Raw genomic sequence first — 22,006 nt, 5'->3', positions numbered from 1 at the left:
TACATGTTTTCATAATGCATTACAGACTGGTGTGACTGATTATATTATTATTGGTATTCTCTCTCTGTCTCTCTCTCTCTCTCCTCTCTCTCTCTCTGTCTCTCTCTCGCTCTCTCTCTCTCTCTCTCTCTCTCTCTCTCTCTCTCTCTCTCTCTCTCTCTCTCTCTCTCTCTATCTCTCTCTCTCTCTCTCTCTCTCTCTCTCTCTCTCTCTGTGTCTAAATGAATCACCACAACACATCCCTGCTGCTACTTGATGAGGTCACTAGGTGTTGTGTTAAGGCTGCTACAATATCATTGAGTTACACAGCTACTTTAGCTGTACTTTAGCTACAGCTTTTAAATGTTCTAAAACAGCATTCAACATGAGGCAGACAGCTCTTACTTTTCTCCAGTGTGTCAGCAAGCTCCTTCTGGTTCATTTTCCTCAGGACGTGCAGTGTGATCTTCAGAGCCCCCTCTCTGGCACTGCTCTCCTGCTTCTCATCTTCAGCATCCACCACTTCCTTATCCTGCTTCTGTCTCTCAAAGCCTTCTGGGAGTTCTGGACTAAGAATCCTCTTGAACATCTTCAGCTCGTTCTTCACAAATGTCATAATATTCTCTTCAAGCAACTGAAATAAATAAAGTAAATAAGTTAAGCAAGAGAATAAATGCTTTCTCATTAACACATTCATGAATGATTGACAGATCAACTTTACTTGAGGTAAACAAAAACAAATGTACAATACAGGACCACATACACTGAATATGGAGGCCAGGTCTGTTTGATGACTCTGGGAAGACTGACCACGGAGAATCTCTGACTCTGATCTCTCCTGTTGGTTTCTGTGGACAAAACATGAGATTACATTTCCTCATCCAGGGAGTGCACACACATACACACACACACACACACACACACACACACACACACACACACACACACACACACACACACACACACACAAACACGCACACACACACACACACAGACACACACACACACACAGGGAGGGAATGTTTTGTTTGTTTAATATTGTTTCAGGACAATGAAAATGGAAAAAATGATTAGCCTATGGAATATTTAAATAACAAAAATAAATGGGAAAATGGGAGAGGAGAAATTACTAGAGACAGTGTTGTTTAACTCACTGACCATGACCCATGAGTTCTTCTTACCTTTGTTCAGTAGAAAAGTCTCCCTCTCTGAAGTATATAGGAAGACCCTTAGACCGGTCACTCTTCATGGACACACAGCTGGGTACAGGGGAGGCTGGTCTCTCCTGCTTGATTGGGCTTCAACACAACAGAGACAAACATTACGTCTCTCATCTACTCTGAGCTCAGATGGGGAAACATGAGAAGAGTTTAATTCCAAAACACTATATATCCATTTTCAGAAATGTTCGTCAATTAGCTTCTATTGTTTAAAGAAATTATGAAAGATATTGGTGTCTTTTTTCACTAGCTAATCATGGCATGGGGTTGTTAAATGACAGACATGTATTTGTTTAAAATCTATCACTTGATGGTTTCATTTCAGAGAGACAAATAATCATGTTTTTTTGCAAAATGCTACATATCTGCCTCACTCGCAGAGAAATAAGTAGTACTGCTAGGTTTTACACAGTCAAATGTAGCAAATTTTGAAATGTTTTTTTTTTTTACTTTGGATAAAAGTAGAGACTCAGCTAGAAAAAGGTATATCATACACTACAGTTGAGGAACAATGGGAAAGTAATTCTGCTTTGAAAGATGATAAACTTGTAACCTCAATTTTGAGAAAATGGACTTTGAATGTTTTGGTTCACCTACTGGAGAGCTCTTCTTTATCTACAGTGGTGTTACATTGGCAGATAATGTCACCCATCTAAATAAATAGTTTAAAAATATATATATATATAGTTAACTAAATGTATGGTGTTTTTGGTTTTTGTCAGTTTCATTGTTTGTTATGCTATACATTGTTATGTTATGGTTGTAAGTGGTAAAATAAACTAGAAAATGTCATATTTTGCAATTCTGAGTAATTACTACTTTAGTAAGGATACACTTTATTCAGTACTACTGCAGTTACTAAATAATTCCAATAGATGGCAGCATAAGACCACGAATGACATTTCAAGGTTACATGACAAGGTTAGTTTAGTTTTCTCCCTGGATACACCACCACTCCCCCTCACAGGAAAACTCCTGCACACACTTTTTACTGTCCCTTTCCACACTGCTAACGCAAGAGGAACGACTGAAAAAGCATTTAACAGATTACTGTGAAATAATATAATGATGATTCATGTTTATTATTAGCTGTTTTTATGCTCATGTTTTGAAATTATACTTCATTACTATAACAGTTATCAATAAGCCTGAACATAAATTTAGTCACCTCTGGTCGAGAAAAACGTATTTTCCTAGTACATTCATTGTCAGATTCATCAACCAGCAGCGAGCACTCTGCCTTCTAGCACAAGCGAGGGGCATGTTGAGGTACATTTGCTAACCGCAAGGGTTACATGATGTAATTTATTGGCCGGCTGGAAGACGCACTCTTGTCTTATCTATTCCGAGGTTGTTTACTCCCAATATCAGATATTAAAATAATTTTTTATCTTATATGTATACTAGGGTTGAGGTTAGTGCATCTGACTAGTGATTATTTACCCGGGGTTCAACACCTGCTATAGTCACTATTTAATTGCTCTTCCAAAAGCAACACATGTCTAATACGAGATATATAGCTAGCTAAAGTAATGAGTGACCATTTTAGATAATCATGGGACATATAGTATTTGGTTGCATCCTATTTTATGTCAATCAATATTGTTGCTTGTAGCCTATAACTGATGCTTCGTGGTCTTATGCTGTCATCTATTGGAAATATTTAGCAATTCAAAGTAATTAATTAATGTACAGAAATTGGTGAGGCAGCTGAGAATTAAGTGTAATTTTCTTGTTAATTCCTTAGATCAGTCTCAAACCTGCCCCACCTATCCCACACCAATTGCTGGACTTTCACACAGAGGTTACTAGGTCACCCAGTTCAAACCACATTTGAAAAATAAAACAAATGCGTATTATTTATCAAGCGTTCTGCCTTGCAATAATAAATATCATAAAATAACAAATAACAACGAAAAAACAGCAAAACGCTTGACAGGTGTTGATTAACAAAATAATCAAAATGTTATTTAGTACTATAATTATATTTACTAAAATAATATTATTACTAAAATGGTTTCTAAAAGTGTTCTAGGCTACCCTACCCTAGAATTAGGGGTTAGGGTTACGGCTAAAATAGGTTATAAGTAGGGTAAGAGTTTCTGTATAGCACTTTGTGACATCTGCTGGTGTAAAAAGGGCTTTATAAATACATTTGATTGATTGTTAGGTTTAGGGATTTTAATGCGAAAAACAGTATGGGTTTATAGCTCTCTTGCTCCTCCTTGTGGCCGTATGTGGGTACTACATAACTCATTCATGACACTTGCTAGGCTCATAATCTTAGGCAGCAACTGCATCAGATCTACAAATCCATTAGCTAGACCACCCGATTAGACAACAATCACCCCATTATACCCATTTGGTTTGCAACTCAGTGAACCTGCGCAGCATTCGCTCAATTTGATGCCTACGAACGAAGATGTCGATGCATATGAAATTACCCAGCAGCCATTTAGAAACAACATGTTGTAAAAAAAAATGGTTGTTTCTTAATTTAAAAAAATTATTCTGGCTGTTTTAATCGGCCACATCTTGAAAAAGAGGACAGGGACATGCGTTTTGTTTAGGTTGTACACCTTTTTCTGAAAACAAATATGGTTAACCATGAAGCTGCAATTGTGATGCAAAATAATGGGCTGGGAATAGAATGTTCAGAAGGGGAGTCAATAGAACTAATAGGAGCTGGTAGGGTAAAAAATGACCTAAAATAAGGCCTGTTTTTTAACTAGGGACAAAGGGTAATATTATGAAACTGGGCTCCATGGCGGATGCAATGAACTAATTTTATCTGAAATAAACGTTGTAAAAAATGTCACTTGAGGCGCCCCAAAAATAATATTCAAAAGTTCAGTCCTTGGACACAGAGGGGTTAAACACTAAAGTTACTGTCCATCTAGTGAAGAGAGGAGAACCGGACAGAGGGAGCGTAGGCCAGCATCCGTCAACGAGAGAGGGAGAAGCCCTCCACGGTATTTAACAGGTGAAGAAACAACCAGCGAGCTCCATCGGTCCACAACAAATGCAGGCAGCCGGTGAGGATGTAGTGGTAGCTAGTATAACTAGGATGCTGCTGGTAGAGTAGCTAGCTTAGCTAGCTGTACCAACTAGCTTGGCTAGCTAGCAGGTCGTTCGTCTGTCCCTCGAGGATGATGACGAATCCGGTGAACCACAAAATTAAACAAGGATAGCGAGTGAAAAGGAACTGGCTATACTCATACTGTCCCTGACCGTAAAGCAAAAAGCAAATTGAACAATAATGTTGGGATCTATTTTCTTATAATTAGATGTGATGCCTTGCTTAGAAATAATACATTAATGATGAAACATAAGAGGTTTGTGCTGTACTGATATAGATTGTTTAACATAACAAGCTGTGATTAATGTGAGGAACCGTTAAGGGGTAGGCTGAGACAGACTTGTGACTCACACACACTCTGCCTCTTTGTTAAACCGCTCAAGGACATGTGTTCTGCCACAAAGAAGGACAAACTATGTCTGAGGTTGCTGACTCGAGACAAGTTGTAAAGATAACAACTAATGCCTGGCAACAGTGAAGCGCCAAGGGGCTGGGACCAGCCTGTGCGCCATCGATAGGCTGGGTAAGTTTAAACCACGCTCAGCCTCTACTCTGACAGGCCCAGCCTGGAGCAGGAACTATCTCTGTCAGAGTATTAAAGAAGAACATTGGGTTGAAAAAGTTAGTTCTCTGTCTGCCCTGCGTGGTTTTTCAGTGGGCCCGTATATACGAACATCATATTTACCAATTCAAGTGTCTCCATTAATTAAAATACTAGTACATTTTAGAAGACGTGTGTTCACCTCTTTTGTTCCAATACCAGATTCGAATTGACGCAACCTAACTATAAACTTCGGTATCTCAACACTGTAACGTCCACTCTGCGCCTAACTGGAATCCGGTGAACCACAAGATGAAACAAGGATAGCGAGTGAAAAGGATCTGGCTACACTCATACTGTCACTGACCATTACGCAAAAAAGCAAATTGAACAATAAACGTCGGCGTCTCAACACTGTAACGAACTCCGTCGTTATTCCCCAACATCACCTCAGTCCACTCTGCGCGTAACTGGACAATATGCTTGGCACCAAACCGTACGTGGACGCGGACAGTTCTGTACGGGGACGCGGACAGTTCCAGAACGCGGACATGAGCAGAGCCACATAATAAACTAAACCCAGTCTTTACAGTGGCTTATATTAGTAAAATTCATTTTTTATTATGTAAAACAAAAATTATTTGTTTTTACGTTTTTTCATTTTTTTTCCTTTATTATTATTATTATTATTATTATGTAAAACAAAATTATTCATTTTTTCATAACAAGATTTTGAGATCTGGGCACGTATCCAAAAAGCGTCTCAGAGTAGAAAATTGGTCCTCTCTCTCCCCAGACAGACTCATTTAATACTGGCTCGTTACAATATTTTGAGATCTGGGCCCATATCCAAAAAGCGTCTCAGAGTAGAAAATGTGTCGTATAAGTGCTGAGAATAAAGCCATTTTAGTCCTACTCTTATGGGTATAAATTAAAGCTATGCATGAAGCCTCTTTATTCATAAGTGTCCCACCTAGTTGGCAGATATTTAGGACACCTCATGAGCTGTCCTAACCAGTTAAGAGGTACCAGCAGGTGTCTTGATAATAGAAACATGCAGCGAGTCAGTGGTTCCTGCGCCACATGTAATTGCTTTGGAGTAGTTTAAATAATGTTTCTATATTTCTATATGATCAATCCATAAATAATATAGATCTACATGCAACAGTTTCTCTTCAGCTTTTGACAATGATTTCTGTATAATAATTATGTATGATAAATGTTGGTGATTCAATAGCCTAGTAATGTGGTCCTCTGTAGCTCAGCTGGTAGAGCACGGCGCTTGTAACGCCAAGGTAGTGGGTTCGATCCCCGGGACCACCCATACACAAAAAAAAATGTATGCACGCATGACTGTAAGTCGCTTTGGATAAAAGCGTCTGCTAAATGGCATATTATTATTATTATTATTAATCATTACATGTCTTTTAACACACTATCTATGTTTTGCTCAGTCTGGCAGTTACCCAGAACTATCAGAGGCTCTCTCTCTTGTGGCTGCTGCTGATGACAACTGAATGTATGTTATCATAATAATGATGTCTGCATAACATTTTGTCTTCATTTTGGCAGATTAACTCTTGCTTATTTCTGAATATTAACTCAGGTTTTCGCCCAGCGGCAAATGAGTTGGAGCTGTGGCAGGCGTTGGACCTGTGGCCGAAAAGTGTCCAGTTTGAATCCCGGGCCGGGCGCTGGAAAGAACGGGCGGAATTGATCTGACCCCTGGAGGGCTGCTGGGTCCACGTCCTCAAAACAATCACCTTTCGTTGGGCCCTTGAGCAAGGCCCTTAACCCCACAACATGCTCTCCATCCAGGGGCGCTGCACTGCAGCTTGAACCTGTGCTGGTCTCAACTGTATGTGTGAGGTCTGCTGTTTGGGGGGGTTATGAACGGAGCAGAAAATACATTTTTGTTGTTTGCTGGAACTAATGGACAAAGTTGTACTGTATTTTAATGTATTGTATTGTAAAGAAGTCAGCCAGAGTTGGGCCATCGTTCGAACAAAGAGATGCCTCCCTGGCCACCAGTGTGTTTGAATATAACGAAGATAAATTCTACCCCCCATACAATACTTTTATACACAGTAATTACTTTTTTATATATATAATAATAATAATAATTAATTATACACATTACATTTTGGATAGATAGTACTCAGACATCTATAGTGTTTACAGTAATGACTATTACCGATCATGATCTTTTTTAATCCCACCCCTCTGCTACTCTCAGCCCCGCCCACCTATCTCCGTAGAACATCCTCTTTTGATTTCCACCTGCCATATTTTTTTCAGCTGCGCTGTGATGTCTTACATGCATTTTTAACCTTTCTAGTCGCATAGTATCCACAGACTGTAAGTTAAAGATCAATATTTTTCATAAGAGTATTGTTCTATTGTTGATTGACTGACTATGGCTTTCCAAACCCCCAGCACTGCTATTTCTAAGGATAATTTTTAATGAATATTGGGATTTTTCAACCATTCCTATTTTCCTATAAATTATATTCTTAGCTAAAAATATTCCTATTTAATAGTAGTAGCCATAATTCATAAATGACACCATGCAGGGTTCTATATGGAACCATTTTGGTTCAGGGAAGAAGAACCTCTAGAGTTCTGATTAAAGAACCCTATAAAAGGTTTCTATATAGAACTTTTAGTGGTTCCATATATTAAGCAAGCGATAGAACCCTTGTTGTTTAAAACAGGAGTGAAGAGTGTGTTGATTTGATGGTAGTATTGTCAAAATTCCGCTTGTAACAACGATCAGAATTAGTAAAAACAATAAGGTTCTGCATGACAACATATTAGACAATAACTAAGAGTAGGATAAATGATTGTGTCATGCAAAACTTCTATAGATGTGTGTGTGTATGCTGGTAAAGATGTGTGTGTATGCTGGTAAAGATGTGTCTCTGTGTGTGTGTGTGTGTGTGTGTGTGTGTGTGTGTGTGTGTGTGTGTGTGTGTGTGTGTGTGTTGGTGAGACATCCACATATCACAGTCAAATATACAGGATACAAACATTTCATTCCAGCTATATAGCGTTTTGCTTAACAAAAATTAATACGCAAAAATCTATTAATTAAAATCTTAGAACAACAATATTTTACACGCACATGAAGGTACCCATAAGCAATCATTTCTGATGTAAAATAACAAACGTGAAAAAATTGTGGATATAACGTTTTAGAAATAAACTCTTTATAAATTCTTAAACAACATTGTCATCTCACCTCTTAGCTTTGGTGTCATGTTCCCCAGAGAGACTTGTTTTAGAGGCAGGGACCCCCTCCTCTCTCTCCCCAGAGAGACTCATTTTAGAGGCAGAGCCCCCCTCCTCTCTCTCCCCAGAGAGACTCATTTTAGAGCACTGACCCCTAAACAGAGATCCAACAGTTTGGTTGTGGTTAACACAGTGACAACTAATTATTGAAGGTCAATTGTTCTATTTTATTCATTATCTCTTAGAAATAAAACATTTACTAACAGACACGTCCAAACAGTCAGGTGATTTAATGCAATCACATCAACACGTAGTTTAGTGAGCAGGTAGCTTAGTGGGTAAGAGCGTTGTGCCAGTAACCGAAAGGTCACTGGTTCTAATCCCTGAGCTGACTAGGTGAAAAATCTGTCGATGTGCCCTTAAGCAAGGTACTTAACCCTAATTGCTCATGTAAGTCGCTCTGGATAAGAGCGTCTGCTAAATGACTAAAATGTTAATGTCATGACTGATATTGTTAACCTTTTCTCCATGTAGTGGAACTAATAATAATAATAATAATGGGGGATTGATGGAAGTTACAATCTATCTGAAATATTAAAGCTGATCTAAAACTAAAATAAAATAAAATAAAAATGATAATAATGTCTCACTTTCTCTTGTAATAATTCCACTCATTCTAGTGTGTTGCTTTGTTCAACAGGTCTGCTATAATTATGATATTATTTAATTTAATTCATAATATCAATGTTAAGAAAAGTACATTCAGGTTTCATACCAAATTACACAGGAAGCAGGAGCTCATTGTAATTTAGAAAACAACAAATGTTCTGATATTCTGAAAGATGATTTAGAACTATGATACATTAAAATTTTTACAAATTGTAAAATAACCACGATATACGAATCCTATAATACGAGATATGAACAATATGTTTTTGAATTTGACTTGCCTACGCCCAGTTAGCGCCATTTTGTATGATTGAACTGTCACGTACCTGTCCCAGGTGAAATGGACTGTTAGATCTGAGTGTTTTACTGTCATTCTCTATACTATAATAACACCATATATTTAATTTCCCTACACACTTTACAATAATCCCTTGGAAGATTCTTACCTTGTAGCCTGTATTCACAACCAGATCATGTCAAGTCATTGAGATATTTTCCGTTGTGCTGAGAGAGCACCTTCCTGATGACAAGTGGCTCTGTATCTATGTTCTAGGTACAGTTGATCTTTGGATGCAATAATATCTGGTCAAAGTCTAGTGGCACAACACCATAGTATATCATTAACATAACAGTCGTTTAACCGTTGGCCAGTAAAGGCCATGGCATACTATAAAATGTAGAATCATTATGAGGGATCCAGTTTCAACATATCTCTAACTTTGAAGTATACAGTGGGGTCCCAAATTATTAAATTAAATGATTTTATACTAATACAATTGCTCAGAGAAAGAAAAGTAATAATTTTTTTCTCAAAAAGGTAGGGGTCAAAATTGGCTCTCCCTTTCAATACCTCCCTTGCGAGGATAACGGCACTGAGCCTTTTTCTAAAATGTTTTCTGAGTTGGAGTGATCTTAGACCATTCCTCCATACAGAATCCTTCCAAATGAGCGACTACAGGAAGGTAAAGGTACAACTAAACACACAATAAAGAAACAAATCTCCCTAACTGACGGGAGGCTTGAATCTTAGTCATTTACCCACCGGCCTCTTACTTCTATCCCAATGTATACATTCTACCAACATCATACATCAATAATCCCTGGTAGAATCCTTACTACTATCCCAATGTATACATTCTACCAACATCATACATAAATAATCCCTGGTAGGATCCTTACTACTATCCCAATGTATACATTCTACCAACATCATACATAAATAATCCCTGGTATGATCCTTACTACTATCCCAATGTATACATTTTACCAACATCATACATCAATAATCCCTGGTAGGATCCTTACTACTATCCCAATGTATACATTCTACCAACATCATACATCAATAATCCCTGGTAGGATCCTTACTTTGCAGCCAGAATAAAAAAAATAAAAAAAAGATTGCCTTGGCAACATCTATTTGGGGATCCCAATAAAAAACGAAATACTTAACATGACCACAATAATGTCAGCTGTAGTTGTTGTAAAATGCCCATCATACACTGGTGGCAGGTAGCCTAGCGGATAAGGGTGTTGGACCAGTAACTGAAAGGTTGCTGGTTCGAAACCCTGAGCTGAATAGGTAAAAAAACTGTAGATGTGCCCTTGAGTATCTTTGGTTAAGAGCGTATGTTAAATGACAAAAATGTAAATACTATTATTTAAAATGGTCTAGGGCTTTATGAATGTATTTTAATGCCTATCATCTGCCATGTAAAGTGTTACCATGCAATTTCTGTGAAAAAAGCCTGAAATGGTGGAAGGTCAAAGATCATGAGTATTTGATGTCTGTGTCTCTCTCAGTCTCTGTCTGTCTCTAACCCCAGTTGTCAGTAAAGAAAACAGTTAGCTGATGTCTGTGTCTCTCTCAGTCTCTGTCTGTCTCTAACCCCAGTTGTCAGTAAAGAAAACTGTTAGCTACACCTCATGGTTAATGGTTTATCCTCATGGTGTGTAGAAAGCATACATATATTAAAGTATATTTGTTCTTGTCCAGCCATTACATATTTTTAGATGACAGATCAGGATATCCTATAAACTCTAAACTGGAGAGAGGGCAGATCAGGATATCCTATAAACTCTAAACTGGAGAGAGGACAGAGCAGGATATCCTATAAACTCTAAACTGGAGAGAGGAAAGAGCAGGATATCCTATAAACTCTAAACTGGAGAGAGGACAGAGCAGGATATCCTATAAACTCTAAACTGGAGAGAGGACAGAGCAGGATATCCTATAAACTCTAAACTGGAGAGAGGACAGAGCAGGATATCCTATAAACTCTAAACTGGAGAGAGGACAGAGCAGGATATCCTATAAACTCTAAACTGGAGAGAGGACAGAGCAGGATATCCTATAAACTCTAAACTGGAGAGAGGACAGAGCAGGATATCCTATAAACTCCAAACTGGAGAGAGGACAGAGCAGGATATCCTGTAAACTCTAGTAAGTATATGTTTAATCAAGGAAGTGTGTGTCTCCTAAATGGTGTGTGAGTCTTTTTATCACACTGTAATTCTGGAAGTTGGAACCCACTCCTAAGATGAGTGTCTCTGAGGAGAGAGAGGAGGGGGGCACTGCCAACCCCCAGACCCTGAGAGCAGTCTCCAGTACCCAGCTGTCTGTCTATGACTGCTCCATGTACAATCCTCTCAATGTTATCAGTGGACCAATGCCCTTTGACCAAAAGTAAGATTACTGCCATACATTATAGATTATAAAAGGGGTATTCCTCCCAGATCTGTGGATAATGTGAGAATGTAACAGACTGTAGTCTGGTTGGGAGGTTGGGAGTTCAACGTTATATCAATCATTTATTTATAAAGCCCTTTTACATCAGCAGTTCCATGTGGGGAGAAATAGAGGGAAATGTCTGACATGATGAATGATCCAGGGTGATTTCTGATACTACTGATCATCATTACTGTATGAAATACTATGGGGTTTAATAATGATCCAGGGTGATTTCTCATACTACTGATCATCATTACTGTATGAAATACTATGGGGTTTAATAATGATCCAGGGTGATTTCTGATACTACTGATCATCATTACTGTATGAAATACTATGGGGTTTAATAATGATCCAGGGTGATTTCTGATACTACTGATCATCATTACTGTATGAAATACTATGGGGTTTAATAATGATCCAGGGTGATTTCAGATACTACTGATCATCATTACTGTATGAAATACTATGGGGTTTAATAATGATCCAGGGTGATTTCTGATACTACTGATCATCATTACTGTATGAAATACTATGGGGTTTAATAATGATCCAGGGTGATTTCTCATACTACTGATCATCATTACTGTATGAAATACTATGGGGTTTAATAATGATCCAGGGTGATTTCTCATACTACTGATCATCATTACTGTATGAAATACTATGGGGTTTAATAATGATCCAGGGTGATTTCTGATACTACTGATCATCATTACTGTATGAAATACTATGGGGTTTAATAATGATCCAGGGTGATTTCTAATACTACTGATCATCATTACTGTATGAAATACTATGGGGTTTAATAATGATCCAGGGTGATTTCTGATACTACTGATCATCATTACTGTATGAAATACTATGGGGTTTAATAATGATCCAGGGTGATTTCTCATACTACTGATCATCATTACTGTATGAAATACTATGGGGTTTAATAATGATCCAGGGTGATTTCTCATACTACTGATCATCATTACTGTATGAAATACTATGGGGTTTAATAATGATCCAGGGTGATTTCTAATACTACTGATCATCATTACTGTATGAAATACTATGGGGTTTAATAATGATCCAGGGTGCTTTCTAAAACTACTGATCAACATTACTGTATGAAATATTATTTTTTTCTTTAAAAAACGGCATTGTTGGTTAAGGGCTTGTAAGTAAGCATTTCACTGTAATGTCTACACCAGTTGTATTCAGCGCATGTGGCAAATAAAATTTGATTTGATTTGAAAATATTATGGGGGAAAAATACCCAGCTGTCAGAGACTCCAACCAGACCCAGAGAGTAGAGTCTCCAGTACCCAGCTGTCAGAGACTCCAACCAGACCCAGAGAGTAGAGTCTCCAGTACCCAGCTGTCAGAGACTCCAACCAGACCCAGAGAGTAGAGTCTCCAGTACCCAGCTGTCAGAGACTCCAACCAGACCCAGAGAGTAGAGTCTCCAGTACCCAGCTGTCAGAGACTCCAACCAGACCCAGAGAGTAGAGTCTCCAGTACCCAGCTGTCAGAGACTCCAACCAGACCCAGAGAGTAGAGTCTCCAGTACCCAGCTGTCAGAGACTCCAACCAGACCCAGAGAGTAGAGTCTCCAGTACCCAGCTGTCAGAGACTCCAACCAGACCCAGAGAGTAGAGTCTCCAGTACCCAGCTGTCAGAGACTCCAACCAGACCCAGAGAGTAGAGTCTCCAGTACCCAGCTGTCAGAGACTCCAACCAGACCCAGAGAGTAGAGTCTCCAGTACCCAGCAGTCAGAGACTCCAACCAGACCCAGAGAGTAGAGTCTCCAGTACCCAGCTGTCAGAGACTCCAACCAGACCCAGAGAGTAGAGTCTCCAGTACCCAGCTGTCAGAGACTCCAACCAGACCCAGAGAGTAGAGTCTCCAGTACCCAGCTGTCAGAGACTCCAACCAGACCCAGAGAGTAGAGTCTCCAGTACCCAGCTGTCAGAGACTCCAACCAGACCCAGAGAGTAGAGTCTCCAGTACCCAGCTGTCAGAGACTCCAACCAGACCCAGAGAGTAGAGTCTCCAGTACCCAGCTGTCAGAGACTCCAACCAGACCCAGAGAGTAGAGTCTCCAGTACCCAGCTGTCAGAGACTCCAACCAGACCCAGAGAGTAGAGTCTCCAGTACCCAGCTGTCAGAGACTCCAACCAGACCCAGAGAGTAGAGTCTCCAGTACCCAGCAGTCAGAGACTCCAACCAGACCCAGAGAGTAGAGTCTCCAGTACCCAGCTGTCAGAGACTCCAACCAGACCCAGAGAGTAGAGTCTCCAGTACCCAGCTGTCAGAGACTCCAACCAGACCCAGAGAGTAGAGTCTCCAGTACCCAGCTGTCAGAGACTCCAACCAGACCCAGAGAGTAGAGTCTCCAGTACCCAGCTGTCAGAGACTCCAACCAGACCCAGAGAGTAGAGTCTCCAGTACCCAGCTGTCAGAGACTCCAACCAGACCCAGAGAGTAGAGTCTCCAGTACCCAGCTGTCAGAGACTCCAACCAGACCCAGAGAGTAGAGTCTCCAGTACCCAGCTGTCAGAGACTCCAACCAGACCCAGAGAGTAGAGTCTCCAGTACCCAGCTGTCTCTATGAAGAGTGACTGGTCCATGGACAATCTCCACATTTTATCAGCAGAAATACGGCATTTGATCAAAGGTAATATGAGAGAGACAGCACTTTCAACAGTACCTTTTATTGTTCAGAGGGTTTTGAGTTCACTTCCTGGGTCGGCGAGAAAGGGACAGAACTATATATCAGTACCTGTTGCTTACTCTGCTCTGTTAAAAAGTTCATCATGACATCACATTCATTGAGAAATAGCAGTGAACGATCTCAATGTCCTTATGTTTTTATAATGTTCCTTCAGCTCTCTGCCAGAGGATCAGTCCAGGTGTGCAGTGTGTCAGCAGGTGCTGAGGGATCCAGTCTCTATCACCTGTGGACACGGGTTCTGCAGACAGTGCATCACCAGATACTGGGAGAAACCTGCTCCTTCAGGAGACTATGACTGTCCTCAGTGTAAAAAGAGATCCAGAACACGTCCTGTACTACAGCACCTGAGTGAACCCAGTGATGCAAACCCTCAACCATATTTGTTGATATGACATGGCAGGTGGAGAGGGATCCCCATATATAACTCTGTGGGGACACCACTAGGTGGAGTCAGAGTGCCACTGTCACACCACAATTTATTCTTACCACAACTACGAGTTATTGTTTAAATGGAATGGAATAGTCCCAAAGGTGCAAAGATCAGTGGAAATCAAGTTCATCTAAAATACAGTACCTAACATTATGAATCCCTTTACCCAAGTCTAGTATGAAGCTATGATTTCAGGATGTTCAGAACATTCCATTTTCAGACAGAAAGGTAGAACTGACCTGAAACAGGATACTGGGCCTCATAGTAGGAGTGCTGATCTAGGATCTGCCCATATAATCTTATTCATTATGATCTAAAAGGCTAAACTGATCCCGGATCAGTACTCCTACTCTGAGATGATTTGTGGACACGGCCCCTGACCTGAAACAGGAAACTTTTCTCTTCATTTAAGCTTTTGGGTTAAAATTCTAAATCCCTGTAGCTCATCAACATGGGCTCCTACTGTAACTATGACAACCAGGACCAGATATACTGAATTACTGTGTTGATGTGTCTATACAGCTGATCAACTCTTTCCATAATGGAGGACCAGATATACTGAATTACTGTGTTGATGTGTCTCTACAGCTGAACAACTCTTTCCATAATGGAGGACCAGATATACTGAATTACTGTGTTGATGTGTCTATACAGCTGAACAACTCTTTCCATAATGGAGGACCAGATATACTGAATTACTGTGTTGATGTGTCTCTACAGCTGAACAACTCTTTCCATAATGGAGGACCAGATATACTGAATTACTGTGTTGATGTGTCTATACAGCTGAACAACTCTTTCCATAATGGGGGACCAGATATACTGAATTACTGTGTTGTTGTGTCTATACAGCTGAACAACTCTTTCCATAATGGAGGACCAGATATACTGAATTACTGTGTTGTTGAGTCTCTACAGCTGAACAACTCTTTCCATAATGGAGGACCAGATATACTGAATTACTGTGTTGATGTGTCTATACAGCTGAACAACTCTTTCCATAATGGACGACCAGATATACTGAATTACTGTGTTGATGTGTCTATACAGCTGAACAACTCTTTCCATAATGGAGGACCAGATATACTGAATTACTGTGTTGTTGTGTCTCTACAGCTGAACAACTCTTTCCATAATGGAGGACCAGATATACTGAATTACTGTGTTGATGTGTCTATACAGCTGAACAACTCTTTCCATAATGGAGGACCAGATATACTGAATTACTGTGTTGTTGAGTCTCTACAGCTGAACAACTCTTTCCATAATGGAGGACCAGATATACTGAATTACTGTGTTGATGTGTCTATACAGCTGAACAACTCTTTCCATAATGGACGACCAGATATACTGAATTACTGTGTTGATGTGTCTATACAGCTGAACAACTCTTTCCATAATGGAGGACCAGATATACTGAATTACTGTGTTGATGTGTCTATACAGCTGAACAACTCTTTCCATAATGGAGGACCAGATATACTGAATTACTGTGTTGATGTGTCTCTACAGCTGAACAACTCTTTCCATAATGGACCAGATATACTGAATTACTGTGTTGTTGAGTCTCTACAGCTGAACAACTCTTTCCATAATGGAGGACCAGATATACTGAATTACTGTGGCGATGTGTCTCTACAGCTGAACAACTCTTTCCCTAATGGACCAGATATACTGAATTACTGTGTTGATGTGTCTCTACAGCTGAACAACTCTTTCCATAATGGGGGACCAGATATACTGAATTACTGTGGTGTTGTGTCTCTATAGCTGAACTCTTTCCATAATGGCCTTGTCATTGAACAAGCCCAGAAGGTCAAAGCCTCTTCTGCACACAACATGATGGACAATATATTTAAACAATATCTTCAATTAAAACCCTTCATTAAAACCCACTAAATATAATTTTAGTGAATCCCTTGTCCTTCCAGGTGTTAGACTATTATCAGTGAGTCAGGTGTTCTCTGAACCTGGTCCTGGAGAGCCACTGGGTGTGAGCTCTGTGGGCTACGGAGTGAAGCTACACAAAAGAGACTGTTGACTGAAAGTCATCTGACCTTGGCAAAGGACATTGGAATCAGTGTGTCCATGGAACTAGCTGCTAAAGAGGCTCACCAGTTGAGTTCATCAGGAACTTAGTGGGTTCATCTAACAATCCTAATCACCAGCTGATACATTTTAATCTCATACACAGGGTACACCTTCCACCTAGAAAACATAATTTAATAGAAATCACAACCGCTCCTCTGTGTGATCTATGTAATCAAGATGCCTTGGGCTCCTTTAATCATATGTACTGGGAGTGACCAGGGGAAAGAGGTATCCTCATACCTTGTTCCCCCAGACTGTTATCACTTAATGATAATTTACTACATATTCATTACAGCAAAGCAATGATCTCCTCCCTAAACTCCCATACTCTCTCGAGAGAATTAGGCCTACCCTTACTTAGCTACCGAACCTCATTATGTAAAAGTATATCATGATGCTCAGCAGACCACGAAACATCAATGTTGAAGGATAAATGTTGATCGGATAAAGTTTATGATAGCCATAACTGAGTCCATTGTTTTTTAAGTCAATGCTGAGTTTAGCCAAAGCACGCTCTGGCAGTGTAGTCTTATCAGTGGCGAAAGAGCCAGTAGGCGGGCAGACAGTCCCTGTACCCCTGTTAGCAGCCCTGATTGGCTGCAACTGGTATGTTACTTATATTGATTGACAGCACTTAATGGGCAAGACTATAGGAAAACAGATTCTCCCATTGGAGAATATTGAACGAGGGCTCATTTTGGCCCTAAACATTCCATTTTTACTGGAATTGTTTTGCAGATTATTTTTAATTAATGTTCAGCATTTATCAAAGGGCCATTCTAAATTGATAAATGGTATGGATCTTGGCTGCGGGCTGCCAGTTGAACAGCCCTGACCTAGATGTTTAGAAATGTGTTTGCTAGAGCTTTGCTTCCTTCTGTTTTTATTTTGGAAGCCAGTCAATTCAACCTATCATAAGATCCAAGTCACTGACATGAGGATTGTCATTTCATTACTTGAAATGGTTCTTATTTGATTTATTTTTCAGTCGAGCCCAAAAATTGACAATACATCTGTTTCAACCAGAGAAGTGGTTCCGCAACTGGAAAGAACAGAGAGTGTATTTGTAAATATCAATGTACAGTTTATCACACAGGGTTGGGGTCAATTCCATTTCAATTCCAGTCAATTCAAGAAGTACACTGAAATTCCAATTCTCTTCAATATTTTTCAATTAGGAAAATGTGGAATTGGAATTTGGTTAACTTTTTTAATTGAATGGAATTTAAATGGAATTGACCCCAACCCCTTATATCTCAACACAAAATGGCTGTGATTATTTCATTCTTGCACAGGTACTAACCACTTGTGTTAGGGAAATGTTTTTGGGATACTTGTGCAGTAGCATTTTGGGGCTTGTTTCAATTCCAAAGTTTAGTATGTGTCCCATATTCATAGCACGCAATGGATACATCAAGCTTGTGACTCTTAAATAAATAGGTCATTTAGCAGACATTATTATCCAGAGCAATTAGGGTTAAGTGCCTTGCTCAAGTGCACATCGACAGATTTTTCACCTAGTCAGCTCGGGGATTAGAACCAGCGACCTTTCGGTAACTGGCACAACGCTCTTAACCACTAAGCTACCTGCCGCCCGAACTCGATGGATGCATTTGCAGTTTGTTTAGGTCGTTTCTGATTATTTTGTGCCGAATTGAAATGAATGCTAAATAATGTATTGTGTTGTTTTCTAAACACTGTGGATGCTACAGACGTCTTACCGTGCCCCCACCCCAATGGACGTTTCATGCTGAATAACCACCACTAGTCAGCTTCCTGCTCCCCCTGGCTGTCACAGAAGAGGTAGATGAAGACCATGAGCTCAGGCCAAAATACTGTGGATATCATCTTTCTACACTCTTAGGAAAGAAAAGTGCTATCTAGAACCTAAAAGGGTTCTTTGGCTGTCCCCATAGGATTTGGGGTGTGTACTATTCTGTGTATTAGCCTACAAAATAGGTAATGGAATGATTACAGTTTTTCTTTCTTGATTATATGAAATAACCCTTTTCAGAAAAATCAGGACATGATTGAACAGTTATTGGTTTAGTAAATAAGAGTTGATATGTTGGAGTAAAACAGTTCATGTTTTCAGTGACCAGACAATGTATTCAGTAAAACAACTGTATGAATTCTGATTGTTTTTATGATTTCAGCTCAACAAACAAATGCTTGGATATGATTCTGAAGACTCAATCAGCAGCATAGAAACAACAGAAGATGAATATGTGCCAGGAACAGAAAGTGACAATGAGAGCAGTTTAGAGCTTTACTGTATGGAAGACCAAAGGCCTATAAGGGACATAGAAATACTGAGTCTGACACCTCTGTGCAAGAATCCGCAAGTTCACTTGAAGTCATGCACGTTACAAAGACTAAAGATTGATCGAAACATTACTGTCTCTTTTGTGAGAAACCACAATCAAAAATTGCCCGGCATCTGGAAATGATTCATAAAGGTGAAGCTGAAGTGGCAAAAGGCCCTTTCTTTCCCAAAGAACTCCAAAGACTGGAAGCTCCCACTGACCATACTGAGACAACGTGGGGACAGAGCACACAACAGGCAAATCAAAAGAGAAGGCAAAGGTGTTATAGTTCCTTGTAAACAAAGCAGTTTCCCAAATGGAAATCCAAAAGATTTCTTGCACTGTGCAAACTGCCAAGGACTCTTTAAAAGAACATTCCTATTGTTCAGCATTCACAATGGCATTTTCTGTTGTGACAGGATTGTTATGTTTGGTCTCTCAAGTTTCCACTCTGATGCTGCGTTTGTAACCATTTGGAAGTTGGGAATTTTTCTGAAGTCGTAAAAAGCAGTTGGATGCATTCATTTAATTTGAACTCATTGATAAACGGTGGTTGGCTAATGGCCAACAACTTCGTCAACCATGAACTAAAAGTACAGTTATCATGCTTGTAACCAAATTATAGAGTTCAAAAACAGATAGATTTTTATAAATAATGTTTTGTTGTTGCATTTAACTGCCAAAAATACTGTTATAGAAACCATTTCCTTATTAGGTGAGGTCAGAGGTCACCGTGTGGGAGAAGTGGGCGCTCAGGATGATAGACCAGTTTCCCACTAGTAATTACCAGTTGGAGGGCCGTTCAAGTGGATTTTTCCCAGTGTTATGTAGTAAATTCCCACTTCCCACTTGGTAACAAACGCACCATGACACTGCCTCCTTCAGTGCCTGATGCGTACTTGTGACTCTCATAAAGGGGGCTTGTCTGTAGCACGGTACATCTCCCACTCCAGGTAATGTGAAAGCCTTGCCCCCCACTAAGCCACGCCTCCTAAATCATTTCCCAGTGTGTCTTGCCTTTTATAGTGAACTGTAACGTTACCACTGACTGTACTTGTTAGTGACAGCGACATGGTCGTTGAATTCGTTCATTTTCAGTCCTGTGGCCTTAACCAAGTTAGTTCCTAGGCATATATTATCATCATAAAGTCTATCATCATAAAGTATTTGACAATACATTACATATCTCTGAAGGTACATTGTGTATTTTGATATTTTTGTACTCCAGGGAACTATACTGTACCCATATTTCTAAGTGTGTGTATACAGTCATGGTCAAAAGTTTTGAGAATGACATAAATATTCATTTTCACAAAGTCTGCTGCCTCAGTTTTTATAATGGCAATTTGCATATACTCCAGAATGAAGAGTGATCAGATGAATTGCAATTAATTGCAAAGTCCCTCTTTGCCATGAAAATGAACTTAATCCCCAAAAAACATTTCCACTGCATTTCAGCCCTGCCACCAAAGGACCAGCTGACATCATGTCAGTGATTCTCTCGTTAACACAGGTGAGAGTGTTGACGAGGACAAGGCTGGAGATCACTCTGTCATGCTGATTGAGTTAGAATAACAGACTGGAAGCTTTAAAAGGAGGGGGGTGCTTGAAATCATTGTTCTTCCTCTGTTAACCATGGTTACCTGCAAGGAAACACGTGCCGTCATCATTGCTTTGCACAAAAAGGGCTTCACAGGCAAGGATATTGCTGCTAGTAAGATTGCACCTAAATCAACCATTTATCGGATCATCAAGAACTTCAAGGAGAGAGGTTCAATTGTTGTGAAGAAGGCTTCAGGGCGCCCAAGAAAGTCCAGCAAGCACCAGGACCGTCTCCTAAAGTTGATTCAGCTGCGGGATCGGGGCACCACCAGTGCAGAGCTTGCTCAGGAATGGCAGCAGGCAGTTGTGAGTGCATCTGCACGCACAGTGAGGCAAAGACTTTTGGAGGACGGCTTGGTGTCAAGAAGGGCAGCGAGGAAGCCACTTCTCTCCAGGAAAAACATCAGGGACAGACTGATATTCTGCAAAAGGTACAGGGATTGGACTGCTGAGGACTGGGGTAAAGTCATTTTCTCTGATGAATCCCCTTTCCGATTGTTTGGGGCTTCCGGAAAAAAGCTTGTCCGGAGAAGACAAGGTGAGCGCTACCATCAGTCCTGTGTCATGCCACCAGTAAAGCATCCTGAGACCATTCATGTGTGGGGTTGCTTCTCAGCCAAGGGAGTGGGCTCACTCACAATTTTGCCTAAGAACACAGCCATGAATAAAGAATGGTACCAACACATCCTCCGACAGCAACTTCTCCCAACCATCCAAGAACAGTTTGGTGACGAACAATGCCTTTTCCAGCATGATGGAGCACTTTGCCATAAGGCAAAAGTGATAACTAAGTGGCTTGTGGAACAAAACATCGGGATTTTGGGTCCATGGCCAGGAAACTCCCCAGACCTTAATCCCATTGAGAACTTGTGGTCAATCCTCAAGAGGCGGGTGGACAAACAAAAACCCACAAATTCTGACAAACTCCAAGCATTTTTATGCAAGACTGGGCTGCCATCAGTCAGGATGTGGCCCAGAAGTTAATTGACAGCATGCCAGGGCGGATTGCAGAGGTCTTGAAAAAGAAGGGTCAACACTGCAAATATTGACTCTTTGCATAAACTTAATGTAATTGTCAATAAAAGCCTTTGACACTTATGGAATGCTTGTAATTATACTTCAGTATACCATAGTAACATCTGACAAAAATATCTCATAACAGAGAGAGAGAGAGAGAGAGAGAGAGAGAGAGAGAGAGAGAGAGAGAGAGAGAGAGAGAGAGAGAGAGAGAGAGAGAGAGAGAGAGAGAGAGAGTTAAGGTACTGTGGGATTCTTTAATCAGTTTGGCTCATTGGACAGGTCAGAGTCTATGTTTGAATATGTTGAGTGGTTTTTGGCAATACACTGTAGATGTATTCATGGATTTAGCTGTTGAAATTCCTTCCCGGACCCTCCTACTGG

General features: G+C 40.1%; 1 protein-coding gene across 1 annotated transcript in view; it reads right to left on the bottom strand.

Annotated features, from left to right (window-relative positions):
• Positions 1 to 8,389, bottom strand: part of LOC311140425 (NLR family CARD domain-containing protein 3-like) — a 30,448-nt gene extending 22,059 nt beyond the window's left edge. The window contains exons 1-4 of the mRNA XM_084175478.1: positions 8,061 to 8,389; positions 1,161 to 1,277; positions 743 to 827; positions 385 to 613 (exon numbers count right to left, since the gene is read on the bottom strand). Coding sequence (XP_084031604.1) covers positions 385 to 613; positions 743 to 827; positions 1,161 to 1,277; positions 8,061 to 8,188 — 559 coding nt within the window. The 5' untranslated portion in view covers positions 8,189 to 8,389. The remainder of the gene's footprint in view (positions 1 to 384; positions 614 to 742; positions 828 to 1,160; positions 1,278 to 8,060) is intronic.
• Positions 8,390 to 22,006: the final 13,617 nt, after the last annotated feature.

Source organism: Coregonus lavaretus (assembly GCF_964263955.1).
Source record: "Coregonus lavaretus genome assembly, chromosome: 2".
Classification (NCBI taxonomy): Eukaryota; Metazoa; Chordata; class Actinopteri; order Salmoniformes; family Salmonidae; genus Coregonus; species Coregonus lavaretus.
This window is presented reverse-complemented; position numbering and strand designations above follow the sequence as displayed.